The sequence below is a fragment of the Triticum aestivum genome, chromosome 5A (assembly GCF_018294505.1).
Source record: "Triticum aestivum cultivar Chinese Spring chromosome 5A, IWGSC CS RefSeq v2.1, whole genome shotgun sequence".
In the NCBI taxonomy this organism is placed as follows: Eukaryota; Viridiplantae; Streptophyta; class Magnoliopsida; order Poales; family Poaceae; genus Triticum; species Triticum aestivum.
The window spans coordinates 574,964,647-574,989,501 of record NC_057806.1 but is presented as its reverse complement, the minus strand read 5'-3'; the positions used below and the strand labels follow the sequence as shown (position 1 = coordinate 574,989,501).

General features: G+C 45.4%; 3 protein-coding genes and 1 pseudogene across 3 annotated transcripts; all 4 read right to left on the bottom strand.

The window, feature by feature from the left end:
* Positions 1-4,212: 4,212 nt before the first annotated feature.
* On the bottom strand, positions 4,213-5,107 carry LOC123101582 (putative hydrolase C777.06c). Its single transcript, XM_044522966.1, has 3 exons — positions 4,923-5,107; positions 4,416-4,551; positions 4,213-4,326 (listed from the first exon to the last, which is right to left on the bottom strand). Exons 1-3 carry the CDS (start codon positions 5,105-5,107, stop codon positions 4,213-4,215), a joined length of 435 nt encoding a protein of 144 aa, XP_044378901.1.
* A 5,204-nt stretch (positions 5,108-10,311) lies between these two features.
* Positions 10,312-12,708, bottom strand: LOC123107774 (probable arabinosyltransferase ARAD1). Its single transcript, XM_044529693.1, has 2 exons — positions 11,153-12,708; positions 10,312-11,075 (listed from the first exon to the last, which is right to left on the bottom strand). The coding sequence occupies exons 1-2, from the start codon at positions 12,179-12,181 to the stop codon at positions 10,563-10,565; spliced, it is 1,542 nt and encodes a 513-aa protein (XP_044385628.1). The 5' UTR covers positions 12,182-12,708; the 3' UTR covers positions 10,312-10,562.
* Positions 12,709-17,117: 4,409 nt separating this feature from the next.
* LOC123104912 (uncharacterized) lies at positions 17,118-18,031 on the bottom strand (annotated as a pseudogene).
* Positions 18,032-18,209: 178 nt separating this feature from the next.
* Positions 18,210-23,267, bottom strand: LOC123104911 (ornithine aminotransferase, mitochondrial). The gene is made up of 10 exons (XM_044526850.1): positions 22,799-23,267; positions 22,097-22,205; positions 21,730-21,960; positions 20,614-20,773; positions 20,460-20,515; positions 19,593-19,745; positions 19,314-19,411; positions 18,991-19,071; positions 18,648-18,881; positions 18,210-18,527 (listed from the first exon to the last, which is right to left on the bottom strand). Exons 1-10 carry the CDS (start codon positions 22,954-22,956, stop codon positions 18,389-18,391), a joined length of 1,419 nt encoding a protein of 472 aa, XP_044382785.1. The 5' UTR covers positions 22,957-23,267; the 3' UTR covers positions 18,210-18,388.
* Positions 23,268-24,855: the final 1,588 nt, after the last annotated feature.

The following is a 24,855-nucleotide window of genomic DNA, read 5'->3' as shown; positions in this document are numbered from 1 at the left end:
CTATCTTTATCAGATATTTGCACTAAAGTTATTAATAATGTTTGCCACAATAATGAGTCTGATATTTGGCATTCACGACTATGTCATATTAACTTTGGTTGCATGACGCGGTTAGCCAATATGAACTTAATTCCGAAAATCTCTACTGTCAAAGGCTCCAAGTGCCAAGTATGTGTGCAAGCTAAGCAACCTCGCAAGTCCCATAAGACTGGAGAGGCAAGAGACTTGGCGCCACTAGAGCTTATACATTCTGATCTTTGTGAGATGAATGGCGTGTTGACAAAAGGTGGAAAGAGATACTTCATGACGTTGATTGATGACTCCACTAGATATTGTTATGTGTATCTTCTGAAATCAAAAGATGAGGCTTTGACTTTCTTTAAAAACTATAAAGCTAAGGCAAAGAACCAACTTGATCGAAAAATTAAACGGCTTAGGTCCGATCGTGGTGGAGAGTATTTTTCCAATGAATTTGATCTGTTTTGTGTGGAACATGGTATAATCCATGAGAGGACGCCTCTCTACTCACCCCAGTCAAATGGGGTAGCCGAAAGAAAGAACCGAACTCTAACTGATATGGTTAACACCATGTTAGACACTTCAAGTCTATCCAAGGAATGGTGGGGGAGGCGCTAATGACTGCGTGTCATGTCCTAAACTGAGTTCCCACAAAGCATAAGACCATGACTCCATTTGAGGAATGGGAAAGAAAAAGGTTGAAACTCTCTTACCTATGTACTTGGGGTTGTTTGGCGAAAGTCAATATACCAATTTCCAAGAAGCGCAAGCTTGGACCAAAAACCATGGATTGTGTTCTTCTGGGCTATGCTTTTCATAGCATCGGCTATAGATTTTTGATAATAAAATCTGAGGTATCCAACATGCATGTTGGTACGATTATGGAATCAAATGATGTAACTTTCTTTGAGGACATATTTCCTATGAAGGATATGTCGAGTTCATCAAATCAGGAGATACCTACTCCATCTAGTGAGGAATTCACTGTAATTCCTGAACCCACCATTGTGATGAAACACGTTGAGAATCCTGTTGAGGGTAACAATGGAACTCCTGTGAGGAGTAAGAGAGAGAGGACTACAAAGTCTTTTGGTGATGATTTCATTGTGTACCTCGTGGATGACACACCCAGGACTATTTCAGAAGCCTATGCATCTCCTGATGCTGACTACTGGAAGGAAGCTGTACGTAGCGAGATGAATTCCATCTTAGCTAACGGTATCTGGGAGATCACTGACCGTCCTTATGGGTGCAAACCTGTAGGATGTAAGTGGGTGTTCAAGAAGAAGCTTAGACCCGATGGTACGATTGAAAAGTACAAGGCACGGCTTGTGGCCAAGGGTTATACCCAGAAAGAAGGTGAAGACTTCTTTGATACTTACTCACCCGTGGCTAGACTGACCACAATTCAGGTGCTACTATCACTGGCTGCCTCACATGGTCTTCTCGTTCATCAAATGGACGTTAAGACGGCTTTCCTCAATGGAGAGTTGAAGGAGGAAATTTACATGGATCAGCCAGATGGTTTTGTAGTACCTGGTCAGGAAGGAAAGGTGTGCAAGTTATTAAAGTCTTTATATGGCCTTAAATAAGCTCCTAAGGAGTGGCATGAGAAGTTCGAAAGAACATTAACTATTGTCGGCTTTGTAGTAAACGATGGTGACAAGTGCGTGTACTATCGCTATGGTGGGGGCGAAGGAGTTATTCTTTGTCTGTATGTCGACGACATATTGATCTTTGGAACCAAACTTGATTTAATCAAGGAGGTTAAGGATTTCTTATCTCGTTGTTTTGAGATGAAGGATCTAGGAGTAGCTGATGTTATCTTAAACATCAAGCTGTTGAGAGATGAGAATGGTGGGATCACACTGCTTCAGTCTCATTATGTGGAAAAGGTCTTGAGTCATTTTGGGTATAGCGACTGCACGCCTTCTCCAACTCCATATGATGCTAGTGTGTTGCTTCGAAAGAATCGACGGATTGCATGAGATCAACTGAGGTATTCTCAGATTATTGGCTCGCTTATGTATTTGGCGAGTGCCACGAGGCCTGACATCTCTTTTGCTGTGAGCAAGCTGAGTCGGTTTGTGTCAAAACTGGGAGATTATCATTGGCATGCGCTTGAGAGAGTTATGCGCTATTTGAAAGGCACCGCGAGCTATGGGATTCACTACACCGTGTATCCAAGGGTACTGGAGGGTTATAGTGACTCAAACTGGATATCTGATGGTGATGAGATTAAGGCCACAAGTGGTTATGTTTTTACACTTGGTGGTGGCGCTGTTTCCTGGAAGTCTTGCAAGCAGACCATCTTAACGAGGTCAACTATGGAAGCAGAACTCACAGCATTAGACACTGCCACTGTTGAAGCAGAGTGGCTTCGTGAACTCTTGATGGACTTACCTATAGTTGAAAAACCAATACCCCCTATCCTGATGAACTGTGATAATCAAACTGTGATCATCAAGATAAACAGTTCTAAGGACAATACGAAGTCCTCAAGGCATGTGAAGAGGAGACTAAAATCTGTCAGAAAATTGAGGAACTCCGGAGTTATTACGTTGGATTATATCCAAACGTCGAAAAACTTGGCAGATCCCTTCACAAAGGGTCTATCACGTAATGTGATAGATAATGCATCGATGGAGATGGGTTTGAGACCCACCGCATGAGTTGTCCATAGTGGTAACTCACTCTATGTGATCGGAGATCCCGTGAAATAGAAGTGGGAGACAAGCTGTTGGTCAGCTGGGAGGAGAGTATCCCTATATTAATTATCCCACTCCGTGAAGATGCAATACTCTCCTGATCTGCATGGCAGGTTGATACTTATCTTAATGTGTTCCAAGTGGCTTATTCGGGTAAGCAGAGATGTTGTCCTGCAGAACATCTTCTGAGGAACACACCTATATGAATTTGACTGTTAACGTCGCAGTCTGTGAGAATTGGGTGTTCTCTAATAAATTCATGAAAGGCCCTGGAGTATGACGTATACGCTCCACTCGCGGGGAAGCCTTGCGGCAGCCCAGTATCGGTCAAGAATTTGTGTGAAACTAGTTTCACAGAAAACTTGTAGTTCAAGGCATAATCCACTATTCAAGTTGTGATCTAGTGTAGCATAAATTTCTAAGTGGAAGTTCAACTTCACAGTCTCCACTAAGCACCGATATATAAAACAATGTTTTGGAACTAAATGATGAGATGTGCCAATGAGACTTTGTGGGGGATTGTTGGAATTTTGCTAGTAGGCCTTTGGCCCAAAGCCCAACTAAAATTCTGAAATTCTCTTGGCCCATTCATCCACACATGTGAGTGGAGTGAGTGAGGCTAAAGTTTAGTCCCACCCCGGAAGTTGAGAGAGAGTTGCACCTCTTTATAAGGTGAGCTCTTCTACCACTTGTATGAGCAAGAGAAGAGGAGACCTACACGCCACGCCTCGTCACGACGCGCCGCGGGTTGCGGGATTGAGCCGAGCCGAGAACAGAGCTATGCACGTTGTCTATATTTTTGCTCCATGGGAAAATTAATGAGTCATTAGTTAATAATTAACGGACGCGTTAATTACTGAACCGTTTCCGATTCTTTTGGATCATGACGACTCGGACGTGGGGTTTACTCCCACGACCTACCCGGCCCGCACTATATAGTCAGGCAGACGTCTACCCTAGCCGCCGCCGCTTCGTATGGTTTCTCACCACCGTTCCAGATCATTGCGCCGCCAAGCAAGTCTTCTCCATCCCTCCTTCCGGCGTGCACCGCGAGAAGGGACAGCAGGCCTCCGGAACCCCGCCTCTCGTGATCCTGTACGGGAGAGGGGCGATCAGGTTTTTGGGGAGCGCACTCGCGCGACTGCTGGCAGCGACGACTTCGCGAACGACGACTTTTTCCCCGACCTCGGCAACCTCGTCCTCGACGACATGGGCGACAACGTCAACGCCGGCGGTGCTGCACCCGCTGCACCGTATGTGATTCTATCCTTCCTGTTCGAGATCGTGGTAGAATTCATGCTTCTAGTATGTGCCCTAGATGTGATATGTTCATCTGCTATGCTAGTTCACATGATTAGTTTAATCTCTACTGCTGTGGTCATGATTTATCTTCTGTTTATTCGGATTAAATCTCGTAGTAATTTGCTCATATTTCCAACAGGTATTGCACTGGGAACGATAGGGTGACCTGTCCATCGTGAACTGATTACAGGAAAACCGGGACTTGATCATCATCATCATTTCTATGGTTACTTGACTGTACCACCCAAACATCGACAAGACCCAAGACAGCATCCGCATGGTCATGAGTCAGAATAATCTGCACTTGCAAAAGTACCATCTCAGTCTTGTCATCTGTCTGCAGTGATCCTTAGAAACTTGACAGAAAGTGAAATGTGAAGATCTCACCGAGTCAATGAAAGGAACTTTGTGGTGAACAAACCAGCGGAGAACTTGTTCTCTAAAGGTCTTGCCGACATCAATTAGAATGTACATATGCGTGCCATCGTCATGGCAATAGTCTATCAAGAGGGACGTGTTGCATCTGAAAGCAAGCATACAAAATATGAGCAGATGAACTATGCTGTCACATTAGCAGCATCATCACAGTTCTGTTTGGCTGTCGTGGTGGCTATTCAAAACAACTACGTATATTTATTTTGTTTAACATGGAGTACTACAAAAAAAGGAAAAAGTTACTTTTTGAGGTATAATAGAACCAATAAGTGTTTCCCCTCAACTCTATGTAAATCTTCCAAGAGATGCCTACAACATGTGATTTTCGCTATGAATTTAAACCATGACATGTGCGATAATAGTTTGAAGATTTTTTTGGGGCAAATAAATTTTGTAATAATACTAATTGGTGTGTGGATCGCCTGCAAGTGTACTGATAGCATGGTGTCGCGCGCGCACCTGTAGTTGGGATTCCGGTCCGGCGGGAGGGAGAGGGCCTGGGAGCAGACGGTGCACGGCGGCGCGGACGGCTGGATGAGGCACCGCGCGTCGGGGAGCGTGCCGGAGCAGCCAGTGCCCAAGAAGACGAGCGACGATGCCGCCGCCAAGGCGTCTCCGGTGGGATCTGTGGCCGCGGGCTCCATCGCTGGGTGGACTCCGGCTCGCTTGTAGTCTCCCTAGGGAGAGAGAGGTTTTCACTTTTGAGGTTCCTGTGGGCGCGGCCTCCCTTTGCTGCTCGTTTGGTTTGTTTATTACTGTTGGGGATGGCCCTTACTCCCAACGGCAAGTGGGGTTTCCTAAGGGCATGTACAATGCGTAGCCTCAAAGTGATGCTTCGCATATCATGTAGTGTCGGATATGACGTAAAGTAGGTTCGGATAGGAAAGCGGGATCCTCTTCAGGAGAGGGGTGCTTGAAGAGAAAAAGTGTGGTCCGATGACAAAAGCTGAAAAAGTTGGAGTGAAAAGTAGAGATGCACGTGTACTAGAGTCTTTATTTTCTATTTCTTAATGAGGCCCACTAGTGATAGCTTGCATTGGAGAGAAAAAATTAATGTAAATGCCTCAAATTACTTTTTGTCATGGGGCATATGTATCTATATGGCACCATTGTACATGCCCTAATCGCATTTTCTGCTGCGCCTGCCTTTTGACACATGCATGTTTAGCCTTCTAATTAACTTTTTTGAGTTAAACATGTGAAGTGCCTCAACTTGACATGCATTTTGGTGACTAAAATTGCAAAATACATGAAACTAGTGCTTAGACTTGTTCCATGGTGCAAATACGGTGCCTCTTTCCATATCCAATCGTACGTCCAATCTGCGTGACGTGCCAGCATAGCGGTGACCCACCTGTAAGTGGTTGGGAGCGGGAAAGTGTTGGGTATACTCCACGCATGACGATTCTTTTTGCAAAGATCCCCTTATATTTTATTTAATCATATAGGAAAGACATGAAATACGGTGTATGCTAGCGAGAAATAACATGGAAAAAAATCATCACCAAGGGGTTTAAAACCTCCTGGTCAACTACGGCTGATCTGTCCACTTGGCCAAAATATGTATTGCGTTCACCTCTTAGCTAGAAAGCTATGTAGATGCACGTATCGCAGTTTAATTTTTCTAATGCATTATCTATCAGTTTCATTTTTATTTTTATCCAAGTTCTTGTTTAGTTTCATAAGACGTAAATTTTCCCATATAAAAAATTCAATATGCAATTGTTTTTTATTTTAAATATTTTTTGTTTTTTGTTATTGCGTACTTTGAGAAGGTAGACATTAACTTTTTCAAAAATTTATGGGGATTGAAATAGTTCTGCCTATATTAGAAATTATTGTGTAAATTTATGTATGTTCATTCTGGACCACAAGCACACACTATTGTTGTTTATCTTCATTGTATTTCTAAAATACCTAATTATTAACAATTTGACAACGTTGTATTCTGTAAACTATTCAGCATGCATTAAAAATTATTTTGGTGAGCTTTTTAATACAATTATTCAAAAATGTAATAGAATAATTTTAATACACGTTGAAATCTTTTTAAATACAAATTGCCAATTTTGTAATGCGAGACAAACATTTTTTAAATGCACATTTTAATTTTTTTAATACATGCTAAACATTTTTCAAATGCACTAACACCTTAAGTTTATGGCAGTGGTATTTTTTCTTACATTTTTTTCTTGAACGGAAAAAAATAGTGTGAAAAATAAAAATAAAGAACTTGAAAAAATGAAATAAAGTTTGTGCGGGTCCATAGAAGTGCCATATATAAATAAGAATCGCTTGAAGAGGTAGATAGCAACCAAAGAGGATTTTTAGAGCATGGTGGCCACTGAGCACATTTTTTAAAGGCTAAAATCTGTCACTTAAAAGTTTCAAAAAGAGTTGATTGTTTTCACACAAAAATGTATGCATGTGCTCTAAGTGACTTTCAAATTTCATTTGAAATTATGTTATATTATATCCTGTAAAAAAAGACAACATCAAGCCAATTTTTGCATGTATTTGTCTTTTTTATCTCTCACATACAAGCACATATATTAAAGAAAATTCACAAGGATATATTACACTTCTATGTGTGCATGTACAAAAACTTCAGAATTTTTTTAGCTGTAAAAATTCCGTTTCTTTGAACTTAAAAAAAAAAACAGGACACAGCCCGTGCTCCAAAGTTACTTTATGCATAGCGATGCAATATATAGAGTTTGACCTTGATATTTACTGAGCTATGTATGGCAGTATGGCACGGTGGACAACCTTTGCGTACAATGTAATGTGTGACAACGAGGGTTCGATCCTCATATCACATTTTTCTTTTCTTTTTCTAATTTCTAATTCATGAGATTTGCCTGCATGACTAAATAAAATATGAGGGGGTCTTGTAAAAAAATCCTCACGCTCGGGCCAACCAGCGCCTTCCAACTCTCAGCCACTGCCACGCTGGCACGCCACGCGGGCTGCACGTACGTCCGGATACGAATGGAGGCACCGTATTTGCATGTGGGACAAGTTCGAACACCAGTTTTATGTATTTTGCAACTTTAGGCACTAAATTGACCGTGCAAGACAAGTCGAGGCATCTCCAACGTATTTAACTATGGACCTCTTTACCTTGGAGCTTATGGATACGGACCTCCAAGGTAAAGAGGTCCGTATTTCAACTCTGAATTCTCACAGATGTCCAAGAAACAACCTTGAACTTCAAAACCATCTACTTTACAATCCTTGTGAATTTTAGAGAAAAATATTGAGTTACTTCATAGCAGGATGCAATGGTAAAACCAATTCTTCTCCATATACAACTACACATATGGCCTAAGGATCTGGGCAACAATAATTAGAGAGATTATAGTATCAGAAGTGAATCATAAACATGCAAATTGCCGAGTTTTTTTTTGAGTAATAGCTGGGACTTCATTCACACGATAAGAAGTCATTACAAAGCACCCTCTCCAACATCTCAGGAGTGGAAGCTTTCCTCGACTTCAAATTTACATTAACACACTCAGCTTTGGAAAGCATCTACAATCCTGCAGCAATACAAATACAACATTGAAACGGGTGCCAGATTGTAATGTTCTCCACACTGTCCGGTCCAGCAACCTTGGCCAGGTTCCGCTCAAGTGCTAGGTTTACAGCTTCAAGCACCGCAAGAAGTTCCATCAGGATCAGATCATAGCATGTTAAAATTAGCCAATAAAAAATGTTACTACCCCAATGCCTGCACAAAGTAGTTTGTTGTACAATGCTCTCTACATTGCGCCCCATCGTCGTCTCCGATTCAAGCCCTCCCTGCCACACTACCAGCAATGATATGCAGTGCAACCATATTACGATTGGGAAAGGTGTGACAGCTCCCGGGTGCAGGGACACCCTCATGAACAGTAACTTCAAAACAATACAAAAGAAAAATCGAAAAAATCTGAAATTTTGGGGGATCAAATATGATCAAAAATTTGATGTTCTTGCAAATTTTCAGCCAGAAATAACACTCGAGGAGCCCTCACCGACAAAAACAAAATTACTGCTCAAAAGTACACATAACTTTGAACACTGATTTTGTTTGTTTTTTTTGGCGAGGGCTCCACACATGTTTTTTGATGCTAAAACTTTGCATGGACGTTAAATGTTTGACCAAACTTCATCCCTCAAAGTTTCAGATTTTTTCGACTTTTTTTATATCATTTTGAATTTACTGTTCATGAGGGTGCCCCTGCACCCGGGAGCTGAAAGTCCAGTCTCATTACGATTTTGAATTCTTTCTTTTTGAATTTTCCAAATGGTAGCAACATTTTTCAGTGGCTGGCGGTAACTCCAGTAACCTGTAGGTTACTGAAAATTTGGGCTGGTAAAACAAAAACCAGGCCATGACTCAACCCCCACATATTCAGCTGGAAATGAGCACTTGAGCACCTCTAGAATTAGCAATGCTGACCGGTGGATAGGACGTAGTTTCAGTGAAGTCAGGCTACGAACTACATAATGCACCCTGCTACATGAGTTAGTACGGGTGGAAGAGGTGGGTAGAGTCGATGAGCTCCTTAATACCCCCATGTTCCAATTCTGAGAACATGTGCACATAAATATTTATTGATAACATGAGTGTATATAACAGGCAGAGGCATGTTGTGTAGCATGACCTGGTAAAAGTGTGTCAAAAAGCAAAACCAATCAACTCATTCTCAAACCATATTCATAAGCACCAAGATAAGTTATCTAAATGTAATTCTTAAAGAAAAAAAATCACGCAATGTTGCATTTGGAAGGTACTCCCCATAAGGCCATAAAGAAAGCAATTATGGGCTCAGAGTGAGTTATATATATCCACGATAATGCGCAAGGAAAAACCCGTGCCATGAAACGAGATCAACAGGTCCTAGGGGGGACTGGTGGAACCAAGCTTCGATTTTCTAAAAAAATATTTAAAAAATTGCCGAGGCCAAAGCGAGTGAACTGGAGAAAGAAATCAGACTCATCATGGAGATTGCCCATGAGTCGAGATGCCTCTTTGGTACAGATTATGTGAATTTTCTATTTCAACATATCTGAAACCTTGTCACCGATTAGCAGAAGTATCTAATTTGTGCCCCCATGTTAATTTGAAGACCTATCTACTTGTACTCTTTGATGAGTATATAATTTATGCAGTTACGCTCTATCCTCTATGTTATATTATTATAACTAAGAGATCTATCTATTTTGCTTCTGTGTCCATGAATTTTGAAGGATTTCAATCCATTTGGATAATATTAATTTGTTACAATAACTTGTGAATTTTGTAGGAAAATTGAAATTTGCATAATAGGATGCAATGGTAAAACCAAGTCTTCACCATAGGCAAGTGCACATATGGCCTAAGGATCTGGGCAATGACAATTAGAGAGTTTATAGTATCAAAAGTGAATCGTAAACATGCAAATGAACGTTTTTATTTTGAGTAATAGCTTGGACTTCATTCGCATGATGAGAAGTCAGTACGAAGCACCCTCTCTAACATCTCATGATGACTTTAAATTTACATTAACACACTCAGCTTTGGGAAGCATTTACAGTCCTGAAGCACCATACAACATTAAAAGTTTACATGATCTTTAAGAAAAGGCTATTCTCGTACATTCACGATCAACTAATTCTAATCCCTATTCTCACAATGCGTCAAACAAGAGATCAGAACAACCTAATCTCTTTGATTGAAGGGGTAATTTCTAACCCCCATCTTTAATCTGCATCGAAATCAGTAGACTTATCTAAGGGGGGTGCTCCAAAGCAAAACTCGTATGTACTTGGTATATAAAACCTTCCTATTTTCCTAGCTGTGGAACTGTATCCTGCAATATTTTCATGTGGAGAGCATATATGCGCTCATACCAACATATGTTAGTCTTATTTACAGCATCAATCACCATTACAAAAAGAAAACTATTCCTGCCATAGAAATTCAATGGCAAAAAAATTACTACCAAATGTAGGCCTTAATAAGCAAAATAAATGTCGGTTTAAATCGGATCATCTAGTTTATCTGATGGTGACCTTAGAAACTCTCACTTGGGATCAAAACTGCAAGCTAGCTCCAAATAGCTAGACCTTTCATGAATCTGAATGTGTTCTCTGATACCTGCCAGTCTTGTGGAGGTGCAGCTTCAGAGAATGCATCTTGCGAGCCACGGCTCCCCATATCATCTGAACAGCATCATCGGGCTTCGAAGGGTACTGGTACTCAAAGTGATGAGCCACCTCCTTCAGCCTTCTCCACATGGTAGTCCACTGGTCCCTGGTCACGCCTCGGAGAATGCGCAGCAGGGAGCCCTGCCTCACAGCATCCGACGCACGGACGAACACGCAGAACTCCGAGTAGTCGAGGACGTCCTCGAAAGGGAGCTCGATCTCGTCGCTGATTATGACGGGGACGCAGTGGCTGACGATGGCGTCGAAGAGGCGGTTCGAGGAGGGCGTGTCGCCGGCGATGTTCAGGCAAAACTTGGACGATGCCATGCCTTTGGTGGCGCGCCTGATCCCGTTCTGCCGGACGCTCCCGTAGGTGAAGTGCACGTCTTTCTCGTCCTTGAGAAGCTGGTACAGCTTCTGACGAACCTTTCCACCCTGAAACCATGTACCAAAGAAGTTCCCAATTGTTAAACCTTGACAGGGCACAGAGAAGAGAACGTTGTGCCACTTACATCTTTCCTGTGAATGGCTCCTTGGAAGTAAGCCAGGACTGGCCGCTGTTCGAACGCCGGCGATTCGTCGTCCCCGAGAGACCGGACCACGTGCATGTAAGGAGCAATGACGTCCTTCTTCAGGTTTGCGACGTCCGGCGGGTACCTCCCGAAGTCGGAGAGCACGTACATGGCGGCGCTGAGCTTCCTCCTGGCCTGCATCATGCTGTTGGGATGGTGAGGGACGACGAGGTGGTCCTTGCCGCCCCACCTCCTCCACTCCTCCTGCCTCATCAGGTACCTCACCAGCTCGGCCTGCAGGATCCTGTTCCTGCTCACCATATCCCTCCCCCGGAGCTTCGAGTGCCGGTTGTAGCTCAACGACGCGAAGAAGGGCACGAAGAAGACGTCCGCGAGGCTGGCGTTTGTCACCCTGACGGCGACGCAAGGCCTGCTCGTGCCGCCGCCGCCGCCGTCCGGACTGTGGGGCAGGGTGGAGGACAGTATGTCAAGCGTGAGCCAGTACGCGACGCTGTGCTGTAGGTTCAGCCCGCCGGGGTAGTGTGGCACGGCGCCCGGGTCACGGACGTCTGGCCACGCCGCCTCCCCCTCCTTCCCGTCCCACCCCAGCATGCCGAAGTGGAACTCCGGCGGCAGGTCGTACAAGTACACCCTGAGCTGCGCGCTCTCCGCGTCGCATGATCCCTCGCTCCCTTCTTCTTCGCCTCCTCCTTCTGCCAACGGCGTCTCTCGAACAACCGGACCGCCCATCCTGACGGCGCCCGCCATCAAGTCACTACTGGATGGCACAGCCACCGGGATCGACGCAGGATGGTCGCCGCCAGTACTGTGTCTGTCTCTGTCATCATCACCGCCGGCGAGCAATGGCGTCTTGTCGGCATCGGCTATCAGGATGGCGTTGTTGATCCGGGAGTTGACGAGAGCCCAGCAGGAGAAAGCCAGGAGGGAGAGGGCCAGGAAGGTCACGAAGCGGACCACCCTCCTGTGCTCCGGCGGCGGCGATGGCTGCATCTTTCTCTCCACTACCATCCAAGGAACAGCACGCAGGGTCGGAGAAGAGATTTGCCGCCAGAATCCGGTTAAATTCGCCGCCGGCGAACTGCAACCTCAAGAACCATCATACAGATGAGCCAGAGACTCGATCTCGTCGCGGGTCCAGAGAATCAATCGATCTTCTTATTAAAAGGGAACAGACATGTGCTGCCATGAATGATTGAACCAGAGAGAACAACCGGAGGGGGCTGGTCGTTTGGATTGCGCAAAGGAACAACAGATTACCTCGCGTGATTTTGCCCTGGGGCGATTGGATCGCGCAAAGGAACACAAATCAGCTTATCTGTATTGTCTCGGGATCGTTTATTCCAGCCAATTGCCATCTGTCGTTCCTGCATGCATGCTGATCTGTTTCTTTTGGTTGGAGATTTCAGCTGGACGCGGCAGAAAAACCGGCCAACTGTTTGTTGATGGTCAAAGATAGGAGAAGCCAACGTGTGCACCGCGCTAAGAGCATCTCCATCAGTTCCCCGAAAAATCTCTTCCAGTAGGTGGTTATTGGTGTTCTTCTAACAAATTCTTTGGCGTTCAGGTGGATTGCTTTTGTAGCTTCTCAATAATTACATCCTGAGGATGGGGCATGCACCCGTTGCCTGGACAGCTGAGGTTGCTGCCAGCCCACCCGAATTCAAGTCCTGACTCGAATGCACAGTGCTTGCGGAGTTTCTTCTATGAGGTCTCATTTTTTTTAATAAATACATCCTCAATACCCACTTGATGAGATATTGCTCTCTCCCGACCATGCCATTTTTTTTCTGACAATGGTGCAATGGTTGCCGACAGCGATGGTGGCGATTTTCGATTGCAACAACGCGGTGGGCAGCGGTGGCAATCACGGAGATGGCGGTGGCTCAGTGATGTGGCATGGCCCCCTTGTACAGGGGTTATCGGGAAGGAGAGAGGCCCTCTATTAAAGGGGGAGTTGGGGTGATTTTTCGGGGATCACCAAAAATATTAGGGAACGGGCAGCTACCAAAGCACCTTTTTTTGGCCCAACTTCTCCAATACCAGAAAATTATTGGGGAAAGGGGAGCTGCCGGTGATGCTCTAAGACGGACTTGGATTTCACATGTCTTCTTGAAAAACGACGAAACAATAGTTCAATGGAGTACTGCTTCATCCTACCTAGATGAGGACTAGCTGACTATTTCGCTCATATTAATTCCCAAAAATTACCAAAAAAGGAGGCAATCATTGAAAACTTGCATGAGAGATGCAGCATCCTTTTTTAAGAAGTGCAATATACTAAAACGGTGACAATCTTTGTCGACACACATCACTAACTCAAGAACGCCCATACTAACTTTTTTGCTACCATACTTGGACCGGGTCATGGCTGCACTAGCTATTGACGTTTTTTTTGTTCTAGAGGGGGTTAAACTTCGGGGAGTCCCATTATCCTCTCAGTCTCCCTGATGATGTCGTGGTGGCAGACCTATTATATCAAGTGGGGCTAATAAAGATTTGAATGAGATGTTCGTTGTGAAATCCTCATAATATGTTTACTGCTTTTAAGTGTGTCTATTTTTATTTGTGCATGTATTTCGGTTTCCCCAGAGTTTTGGTGGCTGATGGATGGGTCTTCAACTCTTGTCAATTATTATTGCCTCTGTAGTTGGAGGCTTGGAGCTTGCTCCCTTCGTTTTTCCTCAAAGAAATATTTCTAAACATTGGGATTCCAAAACCCTGGCCTTACTTTCGAAAGCAACCACCATTCACATTACATGAAAAATTCTTAAAAAATTCCTATAAATTTCTCTCCACATATGAAACCCCGTTCCACGAAAATGTCCCATGCTCTAGTTCAATTATTGTAAGTGGACATTAATTTCATGTATAATGGTCATCAATTCTAAACCACACTTTGATGCCCTCCATAAATCTTGGAAAATATTATATAGCCTCCTAGGGTTGTATATGCAAAATGATTGAGGCTCGTAGTACACCTTTCTACCAAATCATCCAGACCCTAGTTTTGAGTCTTGATGGCACTTGTTTTTTCAGAAGGAAGATGCAAGTTGCGCCTGACTTTAAATCAATAAAGCCCACTTAACATGCAGCATTCAGATTAGTTTAAACACATCACCATGAAACTTAAAAGTTGTAGATAAAGGATATGGCAAAAGGGCATATCCAAAACAAGGTCATGATCGAGTCCGTCTCTGAGTTGGAAGATTCGTTTTGATGGCACTTGTGAAGTAACCCCTAGATCCGCTTGGTCATTTGACCTGAAACTTGGCCACCTTTGTTGATCTCTGATGGCATGATTTGCCAGCGAAGTCTTGGGTCCATTTGACCAACAAAAGAAATTGAACCAGCCATGGAACACTTTGCTCCTATGTTAGTTTCTTGTGCTTTTGCTTTGGTGTAGGATCAACATAATTAACCAGTGGGAGGTGAACGGGAGATTTTAAAAAATCGGTTCAAGTGTACCACGGGCCTTTATTAGGCCAGAAGACAGAGCGGGCCAGAATTGGGTGCATAAACTCCATGAGTTGCTAATGGACCGGAAGTCCAAAGGGTCATAATGACGCCGAATGTCCCATGGGCCGGTGACGAGCCAAATTGGCACTTATCCTTATGGGTTGGGCGATATCGGGTTGTAAATGGGCTATAGGTACGCCCATTAGGTACGCCCGCTAACTTTTGCCTAAATCTTGTGGGCCTTTGGCTGACACAATCTTTTTAACTAAATGAGCCTCTATTGGGTCTGTGCCACGTGTCAAAATTATATAGGAGCATATTATTTGTTGAATGGGTGACATCTTTAATAGGTAGAGCTGATTTGTGGCTTCGTTGGCGAATGAGAAGCCGACACATGAAATTGTTTCACTGGTTGAAGCTGTTAACGGTATCAAATCCAAAACCCGCACCCGATAGATTAACGGCGACCTGTTACAGTGGCTGCCACATGTTGGTTACTCTTGACGAAAAACTCTTCTATGACGCACCATTTATCATCATGGCAATGGACACTTCTGTGATGAAAAATGATTACTGTCATAAACTCATCAAATATGTACATGGGTGACAGAAAACGTGATCTATTATGACAAACATGTATCATCAATGACGTGTCTCTTTTTTGTAGTGCAAGACGATGCCTTCAAGAATGGCGCGACACTAGAGTGCCGCCACCGCCTGACCCCGAAGATCAACTTTTCACCCCAAGCAGCACAAAAGGAGGTGGGAGCAACCGCAACAGAGCCTTCCAGATGGTGACGACGCCCGCATATGCCAGCGTCGTCGGCCCAGTAGACCAGGGTACCCCGAGAAGCAAGGGCACCCACGACACCATCGCCTAGCTATACGCAGACCACCAACACCATGTCACCGTGTGGCCATGGCTGCCACGCACCCGAGACACGCGCTCCACCCACGAGCACCGCACCTCCCGCACCAAGGCTGCGGACCAACATCCAGAAAAACCCCGTGAACATCCAAACGCCCCAGCTTTGGACTGACCGACAGCCCCCCGCCGACGGAGCCGCCAATAGTCACTCTGCCCCGAACGTCGCCAGACCTTCTCCAGTTCACACTCGGCTAAGGAAAGGGTAAGGAGGAGGAGCGAATGCATCCACGATCGGCACACCCCTGCGCCGGCGACAGGTAACCCGACCACTTGGAAGCCTCCCATCCCTCTTACCAACCTCCCCACCAAGCACACCCTATGTCGCCTCACAACGCTAGCCAGCACAAATCTCTACGAGGCCACCAACAACCGCTGAACCGCCCGCCCACTTATGAGGGAAACCAAATCGACCGCAACAATAGCCAAGAGATCTCACTGGAGATGCCTCCTCGACTAGTTGTCGTCTAGGCGTCGGACCAGGAAGGTCCCGACATGGTCTTGGCCAGCAAACCCCCTAGCCTCACCGCCACAGCGTGCCACTCACACTAGACATGCGTCGAGGCACGAGCGGCCGCCCGCAGCCAAAGTCGCCCACGACCCGCACCGCGAAATGGGGCAGATCTGGGCCAACCACTGCTGCAGCCGCCTAGCCATGTGTGTACCGCTACCAAAGTCGCCACTCCACTGTCATGACCCGGATGCCTCTGGGAGGCGCGGGCTAGCACCACGTCCACGGCCCGGATGCCTCAGCCCGCGTAGAGATGTTCGGGCGAGGAGACGAAGGTTCACTGCCGCCAACGACCTGACTTTACCTGGGCGTGCCCCTGGCGACGGCGAGGGAGAGGGGGAGGTGCGGCGACCGGCAACGGGAACTAGGTTTCATTAGCATATATCCCGAAAGTTCCAGATAGTGTGGCATCGGACATAACAGGTAGATCTGAATGGGTCACATACTCACACATAAGCCATCCGATTCTTCACGGAAGGGGCACGAGCTGGTATTGATTTACACACTCTTTTCTTCTCCATTGTTAACACCCAAAGGCATGAGAAGCTTCTCCTCCTCTCTTTTTTGTGGGGAGAAGCTTCTCCGCTTGTGTCCTAAAGCCGGATTACTTTAAATGAAAAGAAGGATGAGCCCTCCATCCACGATCCGCCAATTTGTATTTGATTTAACAAGGGCAATAACGAATCTCAGGCAATAATAATCCGTAATGCTATCTACTGACGTTTCCTGGGAAGGGGATGGCAAACGAACGAATTTTGCTGAAAGTGTTAGTTGCGGCGCGATATCAAACGATGACAGGTTCTCCTCGTTTTTTTGCCTCAAAATTTCCTTCGCAGAAACTGACATGCGTCTGTCAAGAAAATGCCATGCGTCTCTCAAGCAACCGCCAGCATAAACTTTTGCAAATGCCACCCCTTAGAGCGAACATTCGCCAGCTATTGGAGTCCATAATAATTCACAGCTCCAACAAATTAAAGTTAAAACAGCCCCACGTCTAAATATGTACGGTCGCATCAGACACCATGCATCGCGATCTAATTAAGAGTGCAAAGAGCAAAATCATGCCTACGTGCACATACACGAAGCAGTCATGTTCAGCGTAGTAATTAAAGCATCAGCATGCATGCATTGCCAAACGGCAGCAACGATGGCCGGTGCACCTGTGCGCGCTACGTCCACATGCAGGCGACGCAGCCGCAGAGGGAGGCGAGGACGCGCCGCACCGAGCCGGCCAACGCCGCGGCGGACGGGGTCGACGTCCACGTCGCACTCGCACTCGGGGCACGGCCGGAGCAGGATGCGGCACCGGCGGCGCCAGGCCCTGCTGAGGCAGCCCCTTTCGCGCGGCGTGACGACGATGGCGGACTGGAGGTAGGCGGACGCGGCGTGCTTGAGCAGCTGGTTGCGGATGGGGATGTTGGAGGTGTCGAAGTCGTGGAGGTCGGAGGAGCTGCCGCCGCCGCCGCCGTTGCCCAGCTCCGAGAGCACGTCCCGGAGGCTCGTGTACTCGGAGCTACCGCTGCTGCCCCAGCTCGACGGCCTCGACCGGGCGGACCGGGGCGGCGGCGACGACGGTGCCTCCGGCGCCTGGGCGTCAGTGTCCATCGTCGTCACCAAGGTCCATGCGATTCGTTAGCCTTCAGAGCACTTAGATCTGATTCTTGGAAGATTCTTTTGAAGAGCAACGCCAATTGTTAACCTCGGAATCTCAATCCCGGCGATTGTTTCAGAACCTCATGCCCTTATAATTTGATTTGATAAATATAAAGGGATAAGGAGGAAAGGAAAACGAGGTTAAAGCACTTGGATTGATTAGCGTGCTTCTATTTTCTGACGGCAATGCCTAAATGTAGGAGGACCTGGCCAAAGCTGGCAAATGAAAGGAAACAGACAATAATAGCAACGCTACTGCATGATCAGCGTGACAGGGAAAACATACTACTGTTTTTTGATACCATAGGAATAATAACTGAAAACCAATGGGCACTCGCATATATGACAAGAATATCAGTGCTGCCTGAGCACTCTCTGAGCTGAATTTGAGTGCCCCGGTAGACAGTAGTGGGCAACGTCGCTACTCGCTGGTGTCTGCTGAGCGTGGGATAAGAGGAGCAATGTCACTACAAATAACGAGAATGGGCAGATGGGTCGACAGACAAATTCCATTTATTTATAATCAATGTAGCAATGGCACATTTTCTGAACAGGGAGTGCGACATGGTGCGGTATACCACAGTGAGAAATCCATGTTCTGTTATTCCGGGTTGTTACGGTGTCTCTGAAATTGCTGGTACCTCATCTCTGCTCGGATGAACGGTCGCCCTTATAAATCCCGACCGCACCTATCGCAGACGGGTGTTTTTGCCTCCGATTCTGGCTTCTTGATCTGCTTCTGCAACTGCGGCAAGTCATGCTCGAGCACATCGCTGAGTGCCTTCGATGCTTCTGTGAGCTCCTCGGGACTGTAACCAGGTTTTGGGTATTAGCAAGCGAACATGATCACATAATACGGCGTCAGTAAATGCAGACTTCTGAATAACAGAGGAACGAAGCATGATAACACATGGGCACATGGGTCGTGCCTGATTGAAATGGGAGGGGCTAATCGGATTATGGTGTCATGCGTGGGCTTTGCAAGAATGCCCCTCTCCTTTAGCTTGATGCAAATATCATATGCAGAAGCAGGGTATAGAGCTTTGCTGCTTAGGTCTACTGCATTAAGCAAACCTCTCCCACGTATTTCCCTAATAATATCAGGAAATTTCTGTTGAACCTTTCGTAACTGGTCTCTGAACTCCTGACCTAACTCCGCGGCTCTGCAATTAAGCAAATGATCAGAACAAGAAAGAATAATAGAGTTACTGGAGTTTCTTGTAAAATATAATTTAGACAGTTACTGGAGTTTCTTGTAAAAAAATAATGTACCTTTCAACAAGACCTTCATCCTTGACCACTTTCAGAGATGCAATTGCCACAGCACTTGCCAACGGGTTTCCACCAAAGGTACTGCAAATGATCAAGTGTAACTGTATAAGGGTAATTTCAGGAACAAGACATACACAAAAAGAACACTGAAAATAACAAAGAGATCATACAGCTGAATCTAGAGTGTAATTTCCTAGTGTGATGGTCAAAACTAGACGACGGCATGTCGAGATTTGTGCTCACTAAAGACAAAACTGAATCAGCTTACATTCAACTTTGCTTTGGAATGAACTAAAACAAACAAAATTAACAGTAGTTCACACCTTCCATGTTCTCCTGGCTTGATACACAGCATGATATCCTTATCCGCGAGAACTGCACTGACCGGAACTACTCCAGCACCAAGTGCCTTGCCTAGAATCTGGAGAATTGAGATACATTGTCAAAACTCAGAATTGTAGTTGCTATCCTAGAGCAAAATGAAAACCTCACCCACCAGGTACTTGTGTAGTAGAAGAGGAGATAAATAGAGTCACCTCAACACCAGGTATATGCGAAGCAAGCGGAGCAGATAAGTAGAGAGTATCAGAGAAGACACTTACCACCATATCAGGTCGTACACCTTCCCAATCGCATGCCAACATTTTGCCAGTTCGAGCTATGCCTGTTTGGATCTCATCATCAATCATCAGAATGTTGTGCCTAGAGCACAAATCTCTGACAGCTTTCAAATAACCATCTGGTGGGATTATTACCTACACAAATTCGCAACAGAATAAAGGATATATTTGGAAAAATGGTAGCATCAGGACACAAACAATCATGATATAACAGAAACCTGGATAGAGGCACCAAAAATGTCACCTATAGAAAAACTAGCCCTGTCTTTTTAGCACTTTGGTCAGCAAAGGAACTAATTACTCACTGTCTATTTTTTGTTCCGTAAATCAACTACTCAAGTTATCTGAATACTGGCAGATAATTTAAAATATCCAGATATACGTGTTTTCCTATCATGTCAGAGAGATATGGCACAGTGATTAAACTGCAGTGCTTGGATCTAATAACTTGCAATTTATAAACCAGGACAGTGTGCAATCAAAGGGTTCCCCTAAACTCGTATGTCTATCCATATCATAAAGTACTTTCTTCTTATTTATTTTCCATTTTGCAGGATTATTATTCTACTGTTGATCATTATTGCTACCACATCTAGTGTATCTTGACATTTAAGCTGGAAAATGTGCTCAAGCATATACGATACTCTTAGATGTACCCAGAAAGTGCATACCATGCAGAGCTAACAAGCTCTTCCAGTCAATCAAATTCTCAAACTGAGTTCGATATGAACACAGTACTACCATGCAACATCAACTAGGGGACAATTAGTTTCTAACTATATAGGAAATAACTAGCAAGAGAGGATATCAAGAAATTCAAGAAAAGGCCAGTAACTTAAAGATTCATACCCCAGCTTCTCCTTGGATTGGTTCAAACAAAAAACCACATATACGATCCCCATGCTCTGAACCAAATAGTATTTGTCAGCATGCTTCTACACACTAATAACAGTAGCATATGGTTGGCACTTGACATTTTGACAGAGCTCAATGGATTGGATACCTTTAAAGATTTTCTCCAACCCATCAATGTCTCCAAAATCAACTTTAAGATGACCAGGAACCAAAGGACCAAAACCACGAGTTGCATCATTGTCACAGCTCATAGAAATGACCCCCAATGTCCGACCATGGAAACATCCACAGCAAGAGACAATCAAAGCCTGCAAAACTCCAAACATTTGACAAAAGTAGGTATTAATGTGCTTCCAGCTTCTCAAGGTATTAACCACTGCATTTGCCAAGACATAAAATATGATAATCTTCATTTAGTTGTATCACAGAGCGATCAAACAGTAATAAGAACAACTAGGAAAACAGACACTGCTTCAACAGCTTTTTTGCACCTGTCATTAAGTTTTTCATTTATTTAATACAATGATATGATATCTTTATGTGTTTTCAGGATATCCAGATAAAATAAGCAAGAGCATATATCTGGGAGCAACACAATACTAAAGCACGGGCATATCTCCGATCACCAAATGTAGGCTTAAGTTTTTTTTTTTTGAGAAATCGGCAGGAGCACTGCCTTTTCATATAGAAGGAAGAGGTGAAAACCAATATGTACAGAGCTGCGCACGTTTTGAAGGGATCATGGCCAACCCTAGCTTAAGTTGGGGGCTATGATGCGCTTATTTTGAAGATGTTGTGAGAAAGGAACTTTTGACACATTTACTCTATGGTAAATGATAGTATTAAAGTTGGATAGGCTCTGTCATGCGAAAGGAACTTTTGACACATTTACTCTATGGTAAATGGTAGTATTGAAGTTGGATAGGCTCTGTTATGCGATGCTTTCCTCTCACATTTCTTCTCATATGTCATCAAACAAATATTTTATAATATATTTGCTTGCTTAATTAGAAAAAAAACCTAGCCAAATATCATCATCTGCGACAGTGTCAACAGAACCATAAGTAAATTATTTTTTATTTGCGAAGAAGCCTTAACAGTTAACAGGCCATCCAGAGAACATAATATGCTAGACAGATGCAAGTCAGAGCTGAATTGAAACATAAGCCTGTTAGCAGGTCAGAAATCCATTGAAGCACCAGCACATACCAATACTGGAAAAACCCTAATAGGATTACACATGTACCATATAGTGAAGTTATACCTCGTTCTTTGGTATATTCTTCTTTTCATAACCCCATTTTCTTGCCAATTTAATAGCCGTTTCCACTCCTTCGGCTCCAGTGTTCATTGGCAACATCATATCATACCCAAACATGCTCGTCAAATACTGCGCAAAGACTGGGAACTTGTCATTGTAGAAAGCTCTGGAACTAAGTGTAAGCCTTTCTGCTTGTTCTATCAAAGCTCTTAGGACTTTTGGATGGCAATGGCCCTACAAGAGAATTGACAAACCAAGATCATGAATTATGAGCATAAATAAGTTGTCTCGAAGAATGTAGACCGACCAATTCCGATCTGTGAGGGTCAAATAGCACTTGGATAAAATGTGTAATTGCAGAGAAAATAACCTGATTGACTGCAGAATAAGCAGAGAGAAAATCAATATATTTGTTGCCTTCAGGGTCCAATATATGCGAACCTTCCCCTTTGGAAAACACCATGGGAATCGGATGGTAGCTGCACGCAGTGAAATGCTGAGCTCAGCAAGAATTTCAGACTAGAAATTTGGATCATCGCATCATCAAAACAGAAAGCGTGACTTTGCAGATAAATACACACCATGATTTTGAGTCGGAATCTCATTTTTTTTGTCTGCCAGTGGAACAAAGAAAATACTAAGAAATGTGGGCATCCCAATCAAAGCAAGCGCGGATTTACACTAGTTCGAAACAAAGGCGACGCCGTTGAGTCACTGTCACTCTCACTACTATGATATACAGAAATTGCAGTCTGGGCATAGAATCCGTACTGGTAATAAACAAACATCCCAAAATTGACGTGCGAGAATATGCTGAAAAATGTTTCTGCGGGCCTAATTTGGTGATCGGTTACTCCATTGCGGAACCGCGCCACTATCTGAAGATGAAGTGCCGAAGAAGAATATGAAAGGGGCTAACCGAAGACAGCCCCAACTCACACGAACCCGAACACAGAGCGCGAAAGCCCGCTACGAGCGCGATCGGAGAAATGATCGGCAGAGTTTTTGCCGCTGAGACATTTACGCAAGCAGAAGGCGTGCGAGGAGGGGGGAGAGCAAGCAGTCACCCTACTTGTGCGCGCTGCAGTCCTGTTCCATCCGTATGAGCTCCTCCGATGACAGCGCCGCCGCGGGCGCCGAGGTGGAGCACATCCCCCGCCGCGCGATCGCCAGCGCCCGCGCCACACCCCGCCGCGCCACACCCCGCCGCGCCATCGCCGCCGCCGCCATCTCCGCCCTCTCCCTCCCGGCGCGCGCGCGTTTCACTCGCTTCTAGGGCGTGGAGTGTGGTGGATGCGTCGTCGTACGTGTATACGAGCCGTGCCAGTGCGGGGCCCCGGTCCAGCGGGCTTCCTCCTCTTATTGTTGCGTCGTGGCGCTAGTGCCGGAGCGGAAGTGGAGGACACGCCACCGTGCGTCCGGGGCGAGTTTGGCCGCGGTTGCTTCCTCCTTCCTGCGTTGGGATGCGGAACCAAAGTTGCGCACGGCGTCTCTGGATGGGGGCGGAGTCGACGGAGTTATCCGTCCGCCTCGGCCCGCCGTCGGCTGCCGTTTGGGTTACGGAACAAGGCAGAGTGAGAATGAGACAAGTGGAGTGGCGTGCGCGCGTCGCGATGGCTCCGGCTCGACCCACGGCTAGCCAGAGCCAGTAGTCTCCACTCCACCTGCCCGCCCGCAACACTTGAGTCGGACGGGCCTCATTCCTTCTCTTTCGACAGACGTCTCCGCGCATCGTTTCAATTTCATACTCTAATAGGAGCAAACGAGCTCGCCTACAAAGCCAAAACTCCTTCTTCTAAAAAAAAAAACAAAGCCAAAACTCCTTCTTCTCAAAAAGAAAAAAAACAAAGCCAAAACTCCTTGGCGTGGATGAGCTCGCCTGCTCCCTTTATTGCGAGGCGTCGACCCGTTCTGGATATGGGATGGATATGGTATTCCAGGTGCGTACATGGATTATTTAATGCATATGGTCGATGGGAGACGCCACGGCACTGTACCAACGTCTGCAGTAGGAGCAAACGGCATCGTAACGGAGGGAGGCTGGGAGCCGGTCAAAGACAGGCTGGAGCACGGCCGCACCAACGACATTAACTGCGCCTGCGGCACCCACGGGCATTCCATTTTTAACCCCAGTCTATCCCCAAATTGAGAGAAGAGAAAACCTAGCCTCTTTTTCAATCGATCTCCAAATCGAAACAAAGGAACCCTAGTAGCTGATGAATATGACAAACCCGAACCAAGGCGTGGATCCGGTGGCGGTGCGAATTGTTCCTTGCCCGCACTGCAGCTACTCACATACATAGCTCGCCGCAGGGCACAACACCAACGAGCGTTCTACAAGTGCCGGAATCATAATGTAAGTGTTGGAATTAATGGGCTTTATACTCAGATTGGGCCCAAATTAATTTCAGAATTGGAGAGAAGTTAAGATCTACGTGATTGCATGTATCAATCTGTTAGATCTGTCCTTGTCATCAGTATCACATAAATTCGAAATTATATTAATTGTAATACCTGACATATTTCCAACAGTCCAGAAACTTTATTACTGTGCAATGGCTGGACCAAGCGATGTGATGAAACCTGAGAGGTTTGGGGGTGAGAACTTCAAAAGATGGCAGACCCGTGCGAAGTTCTGGCTTATGAGCATGAACTTGTGGTGGGTGATTTCACCCACTGTTGAGAGGCCACTCACGCAGGATCAACAACGTGATTTTGAGGTGTCTTCAGACACGGCCATGGGTTGCCTTCTCTCCCTCATGACCGATCAGCTTTGTGACATATATATGAACTTTGCTAGTCATGCCCTTGTTTGGGAAGCGCTCGACAGGAAATAATGGAGAGTCGGATGTTGGGCGTGAACTATATGTTAATGAGCTGTATCACGATTTTAAGATGGCCGATAATAATTCGGTTGTGACACAAGCCCATGAGATCCAGCTCCTGGTGGGGGAACTCGCTGGTTTTGGAGTCGTTCTGCCTGACAAGTTTGTGGTGGGGGGCATTATTGCCAAGTTACCTCCATCTTGGAGGAGCTTTGCCACCACTCTCAAACACAAGAGGGAGGTGATGACCGTCGAAAGTCTCATTGCCACTCTTGATGTTGAGGAAAAGGCCAGAGCGAAAGAT